This window comes from Schistocerca gregaria, chromosome 1 (assembly GCF_023897955.1).
Source record: "Schistocerca gregaria isolate iqSchGreg1 chromosome 1, iqSchGreg1.2, whole genome shotgun sequence".
Lineage (NCBI taxonomy): Eukaryota > Metazoa > Arthropoda > Insecta > Orthoptera > Acrididae > Schistocerca > Schistocerca gregaria.
Window position 1 is genome coordinate 793607331 of NC_064920.1, and position 20646 is coordinate 793627976.

General features: G+C 36.7%; 1 protein-coding gene across 5 annotated transcripts in view; it reads left to right on the forward strand.

The window, feature by feature from the left end:
• Positions 1-20288, forward strand: part of LOC126269881 (uncharacterized) — a 324469-nt gene extending 304181 nt beyond the window's left edge. For 4 of the 5 annotated variants that reach the window (XM_049974025.1, XM_049974026.1, XM_049974028.1 and 1 more), the window contains 4 exons: positions 4471-4737; positions 7793-8023; positions 16524-16638; positions 18844-20288. In XM_049974025.1, the coding sequence (XP_049829982.1) occupies positions 4471-4737; positions 7793-8023; positions 16524-16638; positions 18844-19009 (779 nt within the window). In that variant the 3' untranslated portion in view covers positions 19010-20288. The remainder of the gene's footprint in view (positions 1-4470; positions 4738-7792; positions 8024-16523; positions 16639-18843) is intronic. The other variant, XM_049974027.1, reaches the window with a different exon arrangement.
• Positions 20289-20646: the final 358 nt, after the last annotated feature.

Below are 20646 nucleotides of genomic sequence, written 5' to 3' on the forward strand. Positions count from 1 at the left end.
TGTACTGAAGACTCTGACAATAGTTGTCTGAGCAGTGAAATTCTACGTATATAGCTGTGCTTAACACTGTTGGTAGCATGTCTACTGATTATGAAATAATCTATCCTGTAGGGGGTGTAGTCTGTCACTCTTGTATCAGTGCCTACTATGTTTACAAGGTTGCATGAATTCGGTATATCTGTCAGCCTCCAGTCAGCCATGTTGGAGTTTGCATTAATATAGGATCCCCCAGTGCAGTAACACTACTTGGACCAGTCTAAACTAACTACTAAGCTGAGACCTAAAATCTGCATTTGGTGGGTGATAAATTCCTATTACTTTGTGCTTCATGTAATTACTACCCTCGCCCTTCAGTTCAAGAGTAACCAGTAATTTCTAGATTTATTACACTCTTGTGTTTATCCAGGAATGACATTTTCATATTAATCAGTGTGCCTTGAACGAAAATAGCCATCCATACTGCCTTTATGTTGCTGGCCACAGTAGCTGTTAGCTACAAAATAACCCTCTAATTTACAAAATTTTAATTCCTTAGCTTTATTATGACTATGTTCCTTTACAGAAGCTCTCCTGCGAACCCTGCAGAACTAGCACTCCTGAAAGAAAGGAGCGCTAGTTCTGCAGGGTTTGCAGGAGAGCTTTTGTAAAGTTTGGAAGGTAGGAGATGAGGTACTGGCAGAAGTAAAGCTGTGAAGACAGGGCGTGAGTTGTGCTTGGGTGGCTCAGTTGGTAGAGCACTTGCCCGCGAAAGGCAAAGGTCCCGAGTTTGAGTCTTGGTCCAGCACACAGTTTTAATTTGCCAGGAAGTTTCTATTTGCAATAACCATTTCTTTAAAACAGACTTCCACAACAAATGTCTTTACCGACGTTCAGTGTTTACACATGTCCAAAGTTGCAAACTGATTCTCTGAAAATAGTTAAGCCCAATCCAATTGTGCCATGCTATCACTTAATGCATGGACAACTCAGTGGTTGCACAATACCTTATCAAGCTTACACTATCTGGTATATAGGGGAAAAGACTCCCAAACCTACTTGCTCCTTCCTCAACTCTGTCACATGACCGACTACATTGGTCAAAAGGATATCTGTGTGCCTGACCACCATTCTCTTGTTGTTATAGTTGTGGTCTTCAGTTCAAAGACTGGTTTGATGCACCTCTCCATGCTACTGTATCCTGTGCAACCCTCTTCAATTCTGAGTAATTACGGCAACTTACATCCTTCTGAATATGCTTACAGTATTCATCTCTTGGTCCCACCTCTACAATTTTTACCTCCCATGCTTCCCTCCAGTACTAAAATAGTATCTCTTGATGTTTCAGAATGTGTCCCACTAACTGATCCCAAACCACAGCCTAACATTATTGCATAACTATAAAGAACTCTTTGTTTTGCTACTTAGTACAGTGGTATTAAGATAAGTGGTAAATTGGTATTTACTGACAACATAACTTAAGCATACTCACTGATCACCAGTGACTGACTTGGAACCTCATATGTTAAATGCAGACTACAGTCTAACACAAAGGTTTATATGACAGACATACATAAATATACATTACATTTGCAACAAATTGTGGGTCTGTTTATCAGTATATCAGATATGCTCGTTTCATAGTGACTTCAGAATCTATTCAACAGTGTATAACACGCATATTGAATATGTTTGTTACTTTTTTTATAAACATTTTTAACACATTCCCATCAATATTGTACTACTTTTATTGAACTTGTCTCTTTATTGTGGCTTCATTGCCATTATTATACATCATGATCCACGTGAGTTCCAAAAGAAATCCATTGGAATTCGATTACTCGATAAATAGTACAATTCTCAAGGCTGTCAATTCAACTAAGTACCTGGGTGTTAAAATTACGAACAACTTCAGTTGGAAGGATCACATAGATAATATTGTCGGGAAGGCGAGCCAAAGGTTGCGTTTCATTGGCAGGACACTTAGAAGATGCAACAAGTCCACTAAAGAGACAGCTTACACTACACTCGTTCGTCCTCTGTTAGAATATTGCTGCGCGGTGTGGGATCCTTACCAGGTGGGATTGACGGAGGACATCGAAAGGGTGCAAAAAAGGGCAGCTCGTTTTGTATTATCGCGTTATAGGGGAGAGAGTGTGGCAGATATGATACACGAGTTGGGATGGAAGTTATTACAGCTTAGACGTTTTTCGTCGCGGTGAGACCTTTTTACGAAATTTCAGTCACCAACTTTCTCTTCCGAATGCGAAAATATTTTGTTGAGCGCAACCTACATAGGTAGGAATGATCATCAAAATAAAATAAGAGAAATCAGAGCTCGAACAGAAAGGTTTAGGTGTTCGTTTTTCCCGCTCACTGTTCGGGAGTGGAATAGTAGAGAGATAGTATGATTGTGGTTCGATGAACCCTCTGCCAAGCACTTAAATGTGAATTGCAGAGTAGTCATGTAGATGTAGATGCATATACAAAGCTTCAGTTTTTGGCACAGTCACAATCTTGCTTTGCGGCATTGCATCTATAACAATGTGATGACTCAGTTTTATCCCTTGCTACTTGTGGAGAAATCCAGGTTGTTTGTACTTATTGTCTCACTAGATACCTAACCACTTCCTTGCTCAGCTTGCTGAGGTATCTTGGACCTCTGGACTGCTTCCCCTTACTTGCCTGGCCTGACCACTACATCACAACTTGCCAGCTTCATATCACTAAACCAAACTTCCCATACTTTGATAAATTTATGTATCAGATATACTGCTTGTAACAAGGAATTGTCTTCTATAAACAGTGTATATTGCTTTTTTTAAACTAAAAAAGATTATTCTGTTCACCAGTATCATTATCCATGCTTCTGATTCTTGTAATTTACAGTGGCCAGATACTCTCTTTAATTTTGTGCTCTCCTTTGATTTACATCCCCTAACAATTAGAAGGACTTTAAGTGCTACCAACCCACTGTAAGCTTACCAATCTAATGCCTTGTAGGTCTCATAGATCTTATGATGCTAGTACTGCTAGGTGCTTTTTATTGTTCTTAAATATGCTAATGTCAGTGTGTAGTGAGTAACTTTAATGTTACAATACAGGTCAGCAGCCTTAGTAGGATCTAAATAGCTTAATAGAAATTAGTAAGTTGCCATTCATGACTAAACAAGGAGCTGAATGATGTACCTTTGACTGTAATAATCTTTGTAACTATATATTTTGACAAGCAAATTGAAACCATGAACATTTTGATACTGAAGCTCAACTTGGTATTTACTGACACACAACTTAAGTATACTCACTGACAGCCAGTGACCGACTTGGAACCTTATATGTTAAATACAGACTACAGCCTCACACAAAGGCTTACATGACAGCTGGATGCAGATTGACTCTGGGTTCTCAGCCAAATACCAGACAAGCTGGCAGTGGGGCAAAAGGGAGTCCCAGTTGGGAATATTTGGGAGTGGATTCTCAGTTCCCGCATTTGCCATACAACCAGAGGAAACCTCGTGAAAATCTTGGTCAGAACTGGGGGATGGGAATTCTGTAGGATGTCTACTTAAAGATGTTCATATGACAGACATAACAAATGTTAAAATATGAAGTTATAACATTTTGGATATTAAAATAAAAAGAGGGAAAAAATAGAGCAGAATACATAAACACATGAGGCAAGAAACCTGTCTTGATTAGCTGCTGTACAGAAATTCTTTAATAGGTGCAATTTATGGTCCTATTTTAAGGCATGGAAGTTTTGGTGTGCTCTTGGACCTACAAAGGTCTGCAAAGAATTTTCTGGAAAGTTATATTTTTAATCTGAATATCCCCCTAATTAACATATTTTTTTGGTAAAAGCCTACATTTTTGGGATCAGAAGATTTACAGTTACAAGACAACAAAATTAAAATTTCAAATTGGAACATTATGAACTACGATACTATTGAACACAGATAAATTTTGAATTACACAGTTACCGGAAAAAGTTAAACACTGTTGTTTTAATGATAAACCTGAGGACTTATTAAGTAAATATGTCAAAAGAAAAACAATTAATTACCAGCAAGTTCAAATTCTGAAGTGCAAATTGTTTAATTGATCTGTAAATTTAGAATATTTCTTTAAGTAAAATATTTCTACCTCACTATTCATACTGTTGTTACTGGCAGATTAAATTATACACTGAAAACTAAAATTGTGAAAATTACAGCTCATGTAGGAATTTAGAGTCATATACAGTTAAAGTACATGTTTTATGTGTAAAACAGAAGAAAGAAAAAAGTAATTATTTACAAAGTGGAATTACAGGCTATGGAATTGTTCCACCTTGCATTTTTTCTGTATTATTACTCATGTCAACAATGTAATTCTGTATTAGATGCTTCATCTCCAATGTTTTCAGCATGTAAAACAGTTACTTGTAAGTTTATCCAAATATATGAGTGTTTCATCTCACAAAATAATGAATACAGTATTCTTATTTATCTACAGACATTGATGAGTGTGAAGCAGAGTACCTTGATGCACAGCCCTGTGAACTTGGCTGTGTTAACACTGTTGGATCTTACCACTGCAGAACAGAATGCCCCACTGGATGGGAGATAACAACCAATGATGGAAAACGAAGTTGTGAAGATGTTGATGAATGCAGTAGAGGCATAAGTGGCTGTTCACACTTCTGCCACAACACAGCTGGAGGATATGTATGCAGTTGTCATGGTGGCTATATGTTGGCACCTGATAATACTACCTGTGTAGGTAAGGGGTACTTCTGAAATCACATTATTTGTATTTGACTGTAGCTCACTTATTAAGCTGTTATGAATCTCCATTATATGTCACACCTGTCTACATTTTTTGTCATAGTTGTGGAGAGACTGGACAGAATAAAATAGAAAATTAAACAGAAAACATTAAAATTAAAATTTAAAAAAAATTAAACAGAGGGTAGAAGAATGGTTAGAGTTTCCAATGCAAAGAACATTTGCAGTAGAGCACTGGTATCAGACACTGTTGAGAGATAAAATCAGAACATAAGTGTGACACATATTAAAAGCAATGTTACAAATAAATTAAATTCCCAATGACCAGGTTTATTAATTGTGTGACTTTGAAAAATTACAAGAAAGTAAGAATGGATTAAAATAGCAGTATGCAGAAAATGGGCAAAATACCTACCGATATGTCTAAATAATGTTTAAATTTCAATCTATTGTCTATAGAAAATGTGCATTAAGTCATTTTAGTTTCCATGTAGTGCCTACATTTAAAATGTGTTCCAACTACTAGTAATGTTATTTGTTGAGTGTTTTCTAAACAAACCTTATTGGCTGTAGATGCCCACACCTTGACTTTCCTATAGTTCATAACTCCATGTTTCCAATATAACAACATATTATTGTCAGTCTATTAGATTTCAGAGGCTACATTGGTCTTCTACTGACATGACATTGTATGAATAAGAGTTGTGTCACCATAGTACGGAGCGTAGCAAGCAAGCCCCTATTAGGGTATATATGGAATTGTTCTATACTTCCTGTAGAGAACTGTTTCTATTCATATAGAGAACAGTTCCTAATGACTGGAAGAGAGCACAATTCAAACACCTAAATGGAAAGTTCATTGAAATTGATCCACAAAACTTTCATTCGGCATCACTCATTTGTATCACAGAAGGCCTAGAACTTCTTGCAGACAGCTCTTTAAACAGTTGAGTATGCTGACTGTAACCTAATAATGTATTTATTCCTTTCTGTATTTTCAAGACAGCAATTATTCACAGTTCAACACCAGCACAAATATTCATAAATATATTACTAACAGGAGACATGACCTACACCATCTTTCACACAGCCATAATGAGGCAAAGAAAGGAGTGAAGTATTCAGTCAAAAACATTTTTGATTTTATGATGTAAAAAATTTAATAGGTAATAAAAATAACTTCAGAGAGAAACTGAAACCATATACAGTTGCCACTTGCTTCTATACAGTAGAACAATTTATAAGTGTGTTATATATTGGTAGTGTGTGTGTGTGTTGAGACAGAGAGAATGGAATAGTGGAGGGAGGGGGGGGGGGGGGGGGGAGGAGAGAGAGAGAGAGAGAGAGAGAGAGAGAGAGAGAGAGAGAGAGAGAGAGAGTTAACACACGACAATAATGTGAATGTTCAGCATGTTGTCATACATTTCACTTAGAAAGTATACTATAGTTGTAAAACTAGTTTGTTCCACATAATAATAAGGCGTTTGCTATTATAATCCATGGAACATGCAAATAATTATACTTACAATGTTGTGAGACAAACATATTGGACTTCTTCAATACAGAAAGTATGAAGTCCACCAGCATTGCTAATGTGAAATCTAGAATATGCTTTTCAAATAAGACATCCAAAAATCAGTGAAAGTAGTTAACTAGGTGGATCTTCCCTGATAACAGTTATCTATGAAGGGATATTCATCCTCTTGACAATGTATGAATTAAATGGAAATATTGGCATCTAACTAACAATGTGTAGAATTCTTGCTCCCATAGTGTCCACAAAGGCCAGATTTGACTAATAATGGTACACACAGAGGCATTTAAGCAATTACTTCCTGCACTTCATTAGCAAATGCAATGGGTTGGTTGGTTGATTTGGGAGGATGGGACTGAGCAGTGAGATCACTGGTCCCATCAGATTAGGGAATAAAGACGACCATGCCGTTTTGAAGGAACCATCCTGGCACTTGCCTGAAGGGATTTATGGAAACCAAGAGAACATAAATCAGGATTGCTGGATGTGGATTTGAACTGTCGTCCTCTCCAACACAAGTCCAATGGCTAAGCACTGGGTCACCTCACTGCATCATATGCTACGGGGAGAAACCCTAATATGTAGCACGATGGGAATCAGTTCCTTTATGTACTGCACAGTGGATTGCAAAATAAGGATATACATGTAGCACCAGTTCACAGGAAGTAATGCCTCTGAGAACACTGACCAAGAGAGGTACAAAATAAGTCATGTACTTTCAAAATGTGTTAAAAAATTAGTATTTCTTCAAGGTAGATAGTTGAGCCTGCATTTTTGTTTTCAAGCTGAGTACAGCCACATCACATCTAATTATTAATAATCCATAAATTCTTTCTGCAGCTTGCATCACATGGAAAATCATAAGAAGGCACATTTATAGTGCCAAAAAGTAAAAGAAAATACAAGTTACTTTAGCTCCAGCAGTGTATGTGAGCATTCTTTTCACAATCTTAATATATCTCTCACTCCTGCTCCCTCCTGTCTCTCTGTCTCTTCCCTCTTCCCTTCCTCCTCGATCTTCTCCTCTCCCCCCCCCCCCCCCCCTTTCCAATTAACTGTCAAACTACTACTACTACAATTGTTGTTGTTCTTCTGGTCATCAATCTGAAGACTGGTTTGATGCAGCTCTCCATGTTAGTCTATCCTGTGCAAGCATCTTAACCTCTGTGTAACTACTGCAACATACATCAATTTGACCCATCTTACTGTATTAAAGCTATGGTCTTCCTCAATAATTTTTATGCACCACATTTCATTCCATTACCAATCTGATGATTTCTTGGTGCCTCAGGATATGTCCTATCAATCAATCTCTTCTTTATATTAGGGTGTGCCATAAATTTCTAATTTCTCCAATTTGATTCAGAACCTCTTCATTAGTTATTTGATCTGACACAACTATTGACACTGAAAGAACATGAGCTCTGATTGGATTATAGAATAAATAAATTTACTAACTGGAATAAATTTACAGTTACATTATAATGACCACTGATTCTAAATACCTTTTACTCAGATGGGGCTATGAGAGATGTCTGCCCACCTCTTGACATTCCTCCACATGGATATGTGGAATGTGCTCGTAGTGCTTCTGTACAGCCTGAGCAACGACATGCTCGTGTTGTGAACCATGCTGGTGCTGTTTGCGAGCTGCGATGTCCACATGGCTATCGCCAACGTGGAGAATATCGACGTGTATGTGGGCGTGACAGAAAATGGCAGGGACCAAATTCTGGACACTGCATCCGTGAGTACTTGTTTACTTTCATGTTACACAAATTGCAGATCAGAATTCATATGAGCTCAGGAAAATAACTACATTCATTAATTAATGCAGAATTATTTACTATAAATTTTATGTCAATGAGTTATTCAGTTTTCAAAACAGTGATTAATGCAACTGCAATTCCTGCACATATCCAATTGGTAACATGTGCACAGACGTACAACCTATGTATTGTATGACTGGATCATTTTTTTCTGTCCAGTGCAGTACTTGAATGTGTTCAAATTTTGGATATGTGATCCATGCAGGTAATTATTAAGTACTCAAGAAAATCACATATTCCACCCACAAAAAAGTCATCTAGAAAAATTATCTGCTGTTTGATAAGGTACAATTTCTTGTTAAATGTTTGATTATAAACTGAGGTTGTGGCAACCATTGAAACAATGAGGTCTTACCATCATTATCATCATCATGATCACCATCATCATAACTAATATTCTGTACATCAGAACTCAAGCTGGGACATGATTTAGATAAAGAACTGTAGAGGATAGTCTTATTTCCTCGCACCTCAGCCCTATTTCTAACTATATGATTGTCTTATGCATTTATGGATCCTTAGATCTACAAGTTATCTTCCACAATCTGGAAACATAGTATCCAGGGAATCATGTCCTGAAAATTATGAGCAAATACCATGCTGAATTTGGAATATTTGTCAGTCACCCACAGAAGGAGCCACTATAAAATGATGTGTAAATAATTAATATCAATAAAAATGATTTGTTAAAAGATAATTTAAAACACATACCTTATTCTTTTCCACAACCTAGCAATTAAAACATTACTGTAAAGTAGGAAGACCTAGCAATTAAAACATTACTGTAAAGTAGGAAGACCATGAAAATAAAAATATTAGTAATATTTTGTTTTGATGTGGTGTGCCAACAATTCCTCTCTTGTGCCAACATTTTCATCCCAGAGTAGCAGTTGCACCATATGTCTTCAGTTATTTTCTGGACACATTCCATCTCTGTCTTCCTCTGTAGTTTTTATTCTCGACTGCTCTCTCTACGAGCATGGAAGTTAATTCATGATGTCTTAAAAACTGTCCTGTCACCCTGCCCCTTCTTCTTATCAGTGTTTCTCATGTATTGCTTTCCTTGCTGATTCTGCAGAGAACCTCTCCATTACTTATCTATCAGCCCACCGAATTTTCATCATTCTTCTGCAGCACCACATCTCAAATGATCTGATTTCCTTCTGTTCCAATTTTCCCACAGATCATGTTTCACAACCATAACCATACAATGCTTTGTTCCAGAATTTCTTTCTCAAATTAAGGCCATGTTCGACACTAGCAGTCTTCTCTTGGCCAGAAATGAGCTTTTTGCCAGTGCTAGTCTGCTTTTTATGTCCTCTGTCCACCATAGGTTATTGTGCTGCAAAGGTAGCAGAATTACTTAACTTTGTATACTTCACGTTCTCCAATTCTGATGTTACGTTTCTCACTGTTACCATTTCTGCTACTTCTCATTACTTTCATCTTTCTTCAATTTACTCTCAAACCATATTCTGTAGTCCATTCGACTGTTCATTCTATTCAACAGATCCTGTAATTCTTCTTCACTTTCACTGAGGCTAGCACAGTCATCAGCGAATCTTATCACTGATATACTTTCACCCTGACTTTTAATCCCAATCTGGAATCTTTCTTTTATTTCCAGCATTGCTTATTCAGTGTACAGAGTAAACAGAATGGGATGAAAGATTACAGCCCCATCTTACATCCTTTTTCAATTAGAGCACTTTGTTCTTGGTCTTCAAGTCTTATTGTCCCCTTTTGATCTTGTACATACTGTATTACCCATCTATCCCTTAAGCTTACCCCTATCTTTCTCAGGATTTTGAATATTTTGCACCATTTTACACTGTATACTGCTTTTTTCAGATCAACAAAATCCTAGAATGTGTCTTGATTTTTCTTTGGTCTCAGTTCTGTTATAAGCCAAAATGTTATAACTGCCTTTCCTAAAACCAAAATGACGATTGCTTAACAGATCCTCCATTTTCTTTTCCATTTTTCTGAATATTGTTCTTGTCAGCAACTTGGATGCATGAACTGTTAAGCTGACTTTGGGATAATTCTCATTCATGTCAGTTCTTTCTGTCTTCAGAATTGTGTGGCTGATGTTTCTGGTAGTCTGATGGCGTATCGTAAATCTTATACATTCTACACATCATCGTGAATAGTTGTTTTGTTGCCTGTTCCCCCAACCATTTTAGAAATTCTAATGGAATGTTATTTGCTGCTTCTGCCTTATTTGATCTTAATTTGTCCAAAGCCCCTTTAAATTCTGATCCTAACACTGGATCCCCTGTCTCTTTCCTGTTTCTTCTTCCGTCATGTCATCCGAGAAGCATATGCCCTCACAGAGGCCTTTAATGTATTTTTTTACGCCTATCTGCTCTCTCCTCCACATTTAACAGTGGAATTCCGATTGTACTCTTGGTGTAACTGTCCCTACTTTTAATTTCACTGAAGGTCTTTTTACTTTTCTATATGCTAATTCAGTCCTCAGCCTCCCAATAATCTTTCTTCTTGTTCTTCTTCTTTTTTCCATGCAGCTAGTTTGCCTAGCATCCCAGCACTTCCTATTTATTTCATTCCTAAATGAAGCTTCCTGGCAGATTAAAACTGTGTGCCAGACAGAGACTTGAACTTGGGACCTTTGCCTTTCATGGGCAAGTGCTCTACCATCTGAGCTACTCAAGCATGACTCACGCCCTGTCCTCACAGCTTTACTTCTGCCAGTTCCTCATCTCCTACTTTCTAAACTTCAAAGAAGCTCTCCTGCTCAATTCTGGCATTCCTAAATGATGTGTGTTTCTGGATTCCTAAATTTCATTGAACATTTTTGTACTTCCTTCTTTCATCAATCAACTGAGTATCTCTTCTGTTATCCATGGTGCTAGCTGAAATTGATTGCAGAATTCAATTAGTCTTTCTCCTATCTCATTCCTACTACCAAGCCCATATTCTTCCGTAACATTGTCTTCTTCTCCTTCCCCCATAATAGCATTTCAGCTGAGTTACTCATTCAGTATCCTCATGTACTTTCTCTATCTCTTCACCTTCTGCTTTCAACATTCATATGTATACCTGAGCTATTACTGTGGTGATGATTTGTTGTTGAATATAATAAGAACAACTCTGTCACTGAACTGTTAACAGTACCTTTATGTCTGTCCAAGCTTCCTGTTTATAATGTATCCTAAATCCTGCTGCTGTTGATATTACTCTACACCTGTCTGACCACAAATCCTTGTCTTCTTTCAATTTCTCTTCACTGAACCCCCACCCCTTCATTACATGTAGTTGCAGCCTCACCACTTTCCTTTTCAGATTTTCTAGCTTCCCTACCACATTGTTTATTCAGTTTCTTTTTTTTCTTCTCATGGTTACCTTCCCCTTGGCAGCCGTCTCCTGGAGACCTGAGTAGGGGACTAGTCTGGAATCTCTTACCACTGAAGAGATCATGATACTTTTTCAATTTACAGGCCACGTGACCTGTGGATACACATTGGGTGGCTCTAAGGTAGTGATTTCCGTTGCCTTCTACATCCTCGTGCTGTTGATCATGCTGATTATTCCACCTTTTAGGGGCAGTTTCCCACCCCAAGGACAAGAGAGTGCCCTGAATCTCTGCCCATTCTTCTGCCCTCTTTGACAAGGCTGATGGTAGAATTAAGAAGATGTATTATGCCATAAGTCTTTGGCTGCCATTGCTGATGATTTTTTATTCAAAATTTATGTAGTGGTGAGGTTCAAATACAGGACCCAGCACATTTTGATTACTATTAAAGGTGCTACCGCTAGACTGCTAACAATTACAAGACATATAGTTTTAAAGGCTCTTCCTGAGAAATAACAATGTAACAATTTTTCAGTTTCTTCCAGCATATTAGTTGACTGAACAGTCCATGGGCGTACTGCTCATTCATAGTGGCAAGCAGGCACAATATTTCAGTGATCAATTCTATCACCATTGTCGGGTGTGTTGATGAACTGACCTTTAGGCGATGCAGACTTCTTGTGTCCCCAAGGTATGCTCCACGCATGGTCTGTGCCCAAGGGTGCATATCAGCAATAAAAAAAGATGATTATGTTGGTGGCTGTGGCCAGCCATCAAAATACACATGAGGGACAACTTTAATCACCATGACTGTGGTTATATTCTCAGCAAGGCTTGGAAACCAGGACTGGCCTAATTAAGACACTCAGCAAAAACAATGAGCTTGTAACCAGGACAAATGAAGTGCCTACATCAATACTGCCACAGCAGGAGCACTCCAGTGTGTCTCCAACCACAGCAGCTGACACAATTACCACTTCGGCCACTACCACATGTCCTCGGGCACAGATCACGTATCGAGCAGCTTGAGGGGGGGAGGCCACATGCCCCCTGGAGGTCAGTTCATCAGCGTACTTGATGATAGTGATATGTCTGCTCACTGAAATATTGTGTCTGTTGCACACTATGAACTGGCAGTAAACCTGTGGACTGTTTGATTAGCATTTAAGGAATTATATTAAAGTGTACAACTATAGCTGAGCTGAAATATCTGTCTAATGAAGAAGCCTCATAGTGGAACAGTTGTCATGTAACTGATGTATAACTGTACCCATTCTTTTTGTGAAAAAAGGAACTACAGATGTTGTCTGTGAATGGAAATACTTTTCCCTCCAGTCACCTCTTATATTAGCATTACAGGGTAAATCCTAAAACCATGTTACTAACAATGGCCTCTAAAATCAACATAACGTAGTGGTCCATTATTAGCTTTGAATCCCATCTCAAATGCCTGAAGAGATTATTATTGATTCCACTGCTTATAAAGTTGTGATATTCTCTCCTATTAGCTTTATTATGGGTTATTTCAAATTATCTGAAGTCGCCCATGAGGCTCTGAAAAAGTAAAGTAGTTATTTTGGTTGCATTTCTCTACTAATATTCTGCTAGAAAGATTAATTTGGATTGAAATATAGCTATTTTGGAACCAACTTTCTGTAGAGACAGAAAATATAACAAAAAATGTGTGAGTTTACTATATTCCGCATGGAAGTGGTAATAAAACTGTATAAAAAAATCCACATAAAATAACTAAAACAAAGAAGCAGCAAAATTATACAAATATATCGTGTTTCCCAGAAAACTGGAAAATTAGTAGCTAGTTGCAGGTAGAAACAAAAGTATTTATTCTTGTGGTCACCTAAGCACCAATACTGCAGTAAGCAAAATATCAAGATGGACTGGTGCCAGCAGTGTTCACAACACCCCAGTTCAGATCCTGATTTACAGTTGTATTGTAAGCATAAATGTCACTAAATAGCAAGCTTCTCCTTGGGAATGTGGTTATTAATCTTTTGATGACAATCAGACAAACTGGCATTGTGAAACATGAAAGACCTAGAAATATTTTTTACAGAAAGCAACAAGGCACCAAATAAAATTTTATGTTCATAATTTGATGTTTTAGTGACTTTTTCTTTATGCTCAGTTGTTCTTGTATTCTTTAGTGTCTTTGAGAAACATGTTGTTATTTCCTTTGTACAGCTGACTGACATCTTACCAATTAAACTATTGTAACTGATATTTTGCTAAACACAGTAGTTATACACTGAAGCACCAAAGAAACTGGTATAGGGATGTGTGTCCAAAAACAGAGATATGTAAACAGGCAGAATACAGCGCTGTGGTCAGCAATGCCTATGTAAGACAACAAGTGTCTGGTGCAATTGTTAGACCAGTTACTGTTGCTACGATGGTAGGTTATCATCATTTAAATGAGTTTGAACATGGTGTTATAGTCGGTGCACTAAAACATCAAATCTCCGACATTGCTGCAGCTGGAAAAAAATCCTGCAAGACTGGGATCAACAATGACTGAAGAGAATTGTTCAGTGTGACAGAAGTGTGACCTTTCCACAAATTGCTGCAGATTGTAGTGCTAGGCCATCACAAGTGTCAGTGTGTGATCCACGCAACGAAACATCATCGATATGGGCTTTTGGAGCTGAAGGCCCACTCGTGTTCCCTTGATGACTGAATGACACAAAGCTTTATGCCTCTCCTGTGCCTATCAACACTGACACTGGACTGTTGATGACTGGGAACATGTTGCCTGGTCAGATGAGTCTCATTTCAAATTATATCGAGTTGATGAACTTGTATGGTTATGGAGACAATCTCACGAATCCAAGGACCCTGCATGTCAGCAGGGGTCTGTCCAAGCTGGTGGAGGCTCTGTAATGGTGTGGGGCATGTGCAGTTGGAGTAAGATATCTAGATATGACTCTGACAGGTGACACGTACATAAGTATCCCGTCTGATCACCTGCATCCATTCATGTCCATTGTGCATTCTGACGGACTTGAGCAATTCCAGCAGGATGATGCAACACCCCATACATCTAGAACTGCTACAGAGTGGCTCCAGGAACACTCTTCTGAGTTCAAACACTTCCGTAGGCCACCAAATGCCACAGAGTTGAACATTATTGAGTATATCTGGGATGCGTTGCAAAGTGCTGTTCGGAAGAGATCTCCACTCCACTGTACTCATATCGATTTTTGGACAGACCTGCAGGATTTATGGCATCAGTTCACTCCAGCACTACTTCAGACATAAGTTGAGTCAATGCCACATCATGTTGCAGACCTCCTGTGTGCTTTTTTTGTGGGGGGTGGGGGGGAGGTTCTATATGATATTAGGCAGGTGTGCCAGTTTATTTGGCTCTTCAGTGTATGTGACAATGAAAAACTTTATCAGTTGGATGTCAATTATTTTCTGCCACGATATTTCAGCACAGAATATTCTGCCCATCTTCAGATGTACACTGGGAAAGCTCTATTAATCTCCTCTTTCTGAGATTCCTACAGTGTACCTGTGGTGTACTTCTTGTCAGTGTGTATGCGTTATTTTGGTGCATGAGCTGCTGCTAAGAGTCTGTGTGCTACTCTGAGCAGTTTCTATGGTGGAAGTTTGGTTTATCATTATCAGACTGATTATCTTCTTTATCTTCAGGATATAAGCTATGCATAACAAAAGTTTCCCAATCACAGGATTTCAAATGATGTCTCTGTCCTAATTAATGAGGTTCTCAGACAATTGATGATGAAGTCCCAAAAGTTCAATTTATTGTTGAATTGTTGTCTGTTGAATGACTAACAAAAATACAATGATTTGATGAGTTGTGGGAGATGAGTATGCTGCTGGTGCTCCTACAATGTGCTCTTGATGTGTGTTGATGGATTCCCTGTATAAGATTTGATGCACTTGCATGGAATCTTGTAAATGTCTGCCTTATGTGTCACCAGGAAATGCCAAGTTTTCAGCTGGAGTACTGAAGTCCACTTTAACCTGATGTTCCCAGGAAAATTATTATTGTTGCATAAATAGTCCCAATATATGGGGTATCAAAAGCTCACTCATACAGATTCACGAGCTAACAGTTCCAACTATCTGGCACATTGGCTTTCTCGAGACCTTGATTCATCGAGATTTTACCATCTCAATTGCAGGAGCCTGCAGAAAGAATTGGAATGTCTGCAAAATGTATAAATACAAAATTGATATTTATCTTGTCAGGTACAGAGGGCACTACAGACATCTAAGTGATAGTACAGTGATAAAGATGAGGCCTTCAAGAAGGGAGGTGATCTGTCATGTATTGAGATTTTTAAAACAAAATTATGCAGGGTACTGAGTAAATGTATGCACCAGTGGTGTGTTAAATAGAGAAGTTTTGTGCACCTTATCCAGTATACATCTGAAGATGTTGAGAAGACTGTTTTGAAATATCATGGCAGGAATTTGCTAACATCTAGCAAGTATCCAGTAATCTCACAGAACAAACTATTTGCTAGGAAATTTTTAAGTATCACAACTTATGATAGGCTTCCAATAACTTCTTTCAAGAACTAATGGCTGGTACCTGTTAAATCTTAGAGAAATTCCAATCTTAAAAAATTTAAACTGATATAGTGTACCTGCAGGCATAACAACAACACATTTCATAACCTAATTTAATGATATAAAATTCACTGAGGAAAATATTATGAAAAGGATAGTTGCTACTCACCAAGTCACAACAAAAAGTCTGTCAAACAAAGATTTTGGTGAGACAGACATCCATCAGAATAGACAACACAGTGTTGTCTATTCTGATGACATCTGTTTGGTCAAAAGCTTAGTTTGACAGTCTTTTTATCATGCCTACCTGTGACTCAGATTCTCAATTGTATGGTGAGTAACAACTATCCTCCCCAGAGTACTGTCATTATTCCATCCTCGATTTTCGATTGTTTGCTTCACTGAGGAAAAAAATGTATGCTTCACAAAAATACATATTTTGCTGTGTGTAATGTGTATATTTGGATGTATTTTGTTAGTGTAAAACTTTTGAAAGCAGTGGCAATCTTTTAACATTTCACATACAATTCTTTGTATTCCAGCATGGCCAGTGCCAGTTATTCAATGTCCAAAAAATGTTACATACTACTTGGATCCTGGAAGGAGTACGGCCTATATTGAATTTCCAAAACCGAGAACAAGTGTTGACTGGTCACGGTATGTTATTTTAGATTTTACATCATTTGTTTTCATGGTTATTTTCAATAAGAAACCTACGGAGCAATGAACTGCAGTTTTTTTATGTATTCACTTTACCAATTATAAATTGGTGCCTTAGATGTGTCTTCTTTGCCAAATGTATTTTTAAGCCAATCCACATAATGTTTAGCATTCATGACAACTTAAAAATCATAAAAAAGTGATAGCGTGGAAAAGTAACAAACTATTAGAGCAAATCAAACAAACAACATGGCAAGCAACTTGCTAAACATTAGAAAGTAGTTGTTGTATAAAAACAATTTTCATTCATTTTTAGAACTATGGCAGTCTAAAATTTTCAAGACTCTCCCTAGTACTGACTGCCTGTAATGCAGATAAACATTGAGAACTAATGGAAAAACTTAAATGAGCAAGATTGAAAATTAGCTTAAAAGTCAACTGTACTTGAAGTAATATAATGTACAATGAGAACTTTGTAAAGAAACTAGACAAATTATTAATGAAAGAAATGAACCAACTGAAGAATTTTTGTGAGTTGAACTTGAATACAATTGGATATACAGCCAAGGAAATAAAAAGAAATTTAAAAAATGACCGGGATTTCTTTTGGTAAAAAAATATTTTCAAAACTATGCTTCCAATTTATACAACTTATGGCAGTGCCACAAAAACTTTTAATGCAAAAGTATTTGAATTTTGAAGGTTTCTCAATAAGCAATGGAGAAATTCATCGCTAGAATTTGTATAAGAAACAAGAAATTCTCATCTAAGACTGAATGTGGAAATTTGTGGAGCAATGGTTTATGTAATGTATTCTTTGAGTCATAAGGATATTTCAAGTTCAGATCTTAGAAATTTGTTAGCAACACAAGAGCACCACATTTTGTAAAAAAGAAAAAATTCAAACTTGGGGTGGAGTGCACAGTCATTCTTTCGACAGAGCAACAAGAAAGTGGTTGGTAAGCAAATAGTCGTTCTTTTAATGGAGCAGTAAGAAGGTCAGTTACCTATGCTAGCAGATTAACATAAAACATATTTGCTTTTGATGACACTCTTTTATGTCAGCAGTGTAAGAACTGAACATGCTGCTGCAGAGTGAAACACCTCTCATGAACTGAGTTTGCAAGGGAGCTTCTGTGAAAGGAAAGTGAGAGGTACTGGTAGAAGTCAATATCTGAAGGCAGGTTATGAGTCATACCTGGAAAATGCAGTCAGTAACAGGATTGTCCATGAAAGACAAGGTTCCAGATTCCACCCCTGTTTGAGCACACTGTTCTACTCTGCCAAGAAGTTTAAAAAGAACTTACTGAAAGCTTTGTGTGACAGTCTTTTTTTTGTGCCTATCTATGACTCAGCATCTGCACACCAAGCAGCAACTATCCTTTTCATAATGTTGTACTTATCCTAAACTATCTCACCGTTCTCACACACAGAAATTTATTCCATTTAAGGAGCTATTTATTAATGATTTTCTTTGTGCAGCTCACCTTAGGAATAAGTCTGATTCTGATAAATCTAATTTGCCTGTTGTAATTACAATTCTTGTTTCGCTAATTGGCTCACCTTCTGTGTAACATAAAGAAGAGTTGTCTTGAGATAGATGAGCCACTTTCACAGACATTGTTGCATTGTTTAGACCTCTCCTCTACTGAGTTTTGGCATTCAGAAAGTTTTCCAAGTGTTTGTTAATATGATGCACTCTAAATCAGGGACAAATATCAACTTCATCCATTGAAACATTGATGTTTATAATAATAGAATTGTCAAGTACAAGGAACTCATTCTCCACATTTGGGCAATCTTTGAAACTTTTATATATGTTAAGATTATTTGCATTAACCTGTTTACATATGTCTTAATTCACATAGTTTTAACAATTTTCCACTTCATATAGACCATTAGATTCATTATATTTCACAATGTACACAATCTTTTAATGGTGTCTTGATTTTCTTATATTCACTTGCACAGTGCACAACTTCAGAATATGATTTTTTCCAGCAAAATAAATATCTGTCCTAAAAGTAATAGTACCAATACATTTACTTTTTGTGTCAGGCTTGTGTCAATAGTTTGATTATTATAAAAATGTGTTTATGGATACTAAGGTTATTTTTCTTTCCACATTATATTTTCTAAATTGTTGATGGTTTACAGTTCTTTCTTGTTTATTATGTAGGGTAACCAATTTTTCTTCTTCAGGAACATAGAGTCTTTCCCGCAGTGGGGAAAAGATTTAGAAGCAGACTTACCAGAAGGACACTGGGAAGTGAAATTCATTGCCAGGCATCCTATATCTCATCATGTCTCAGCTTGCACTTTTTCCATAAATGTGGTCAAAAGAACATTTCAAGTACCTGTTCCTTGATTCAATAATAGTGTAACATAAATTTCAGCAGAGTTACTGCCTTGCGTATGAAGTACATTTTCTCAAGATATGAGATGTGATCACTGCCAAAGGGACAGAAATATGTTATGTACAGTTATTAGCTCTATTTATTTATCACATATTTTCTGTCCACAAAATGTGTAAAGATATTTATTTTTTACTTCTGAGTTTTTTAATTTATAAGAAAAGTGTAAAAAATGTTTACTAAATATTATTACATTTGTACATTAAATATTTTAACTGTGCATAAATAATTGAACTCAAACAGTTATTAGACCTTTCCACTGAACTGAACTTATAATTTCATTCATTGTAATCAATGAGAAACATTTGCTGTTATATTGACATTTTTAAAATACTGTAAAGAATACTGGATGTAGTATCAGAAAGGCTGTAGAATAAAACTTTACCATCCTTGCTACTTGCTGCACTAAGAAAATGATAATACTTGTTTGTATAAATCTCTAAGGCAGATAATGACAAATGTATTACCTGGTTCCAAATTATCTGGTTAATATTGAGTGAAATTTGAAGATTTGACAAGAAATCATGATAACCACAAGAATGTGTATAACAGTTTTAGGTTTACTGGCATGTTCAAAACTATTGATCAACTATAAGAACTGTATACATTAACAAATGGAAATATCTATGGAATCTAGTAAAATAAGGAATAAATTATACATTCCTTATTCCCATTTTATCCACTTCACAAATGTAGTACTAGAAGATGAAAATTTGGAAATGCCAACAAAAAATAAAATAATAATGCGTAATGTGCAATCAGTTTTAAAATAGTTTAGACACTGCAGAGTGACACATGAGAACCAAATGAAAATACCTGTAAAACTGTGTGTAGTAGTTTTAGACATACAAGGATGTTTAAAAGTGTACATGGAATATTAAAAACTTTAGATGCTCTAAGTTACAAGTATCAATAGGACCATTAAGAGATTAAGTAATAAATTATGCACTCCTTTCTACAAATTTACTGTTTTCTATCCATAACACCTGTATTTCTAAATTACACATGATACATAGAAATGTGCAAATGACTCACATTTTTCACTGTCTCATATACACAGAAAAGTTTCAACTAAAGAAGCCCTCAGCTTAGTTTTATACAATAGTCTATAACGCTATCATCAGAAGAAGTGTACTATAATACTGAGTCCATCTTTCAAGACTGTATAAATTTATGTTGATGATATCAAATACATGTTTGGGTCCTTGTTGCATGGTAATTGCCAGTTTTTTTCTCCTCAGAGGATTTTTCCAAGACTAATGTCTTCTTTTTGTAATATTTACACTAACAACCTGATCAAATGAAATATTTACCTTACAACATGCTCTCAAACTGCTCCAAAAATGAAATTACCGAGACAATGATGCACTTTTTTAATATGGCCTTTTCCTCAATTGCTTCAATCTCATTGGAATAGTGAATATCTGACTAATAGTGAGAGATATTCACTGCAACCAAAATATGTATTCTGTTTAGGGTTTTTAAATTCCTACCATTTTTGCTACTCCTACCATTTTTGTTATAATACAGGGAGGTCAATCAATGTAAAATCTGGAAAATTGAGAAGTCTGATGGAACTGAGTTTTATGGG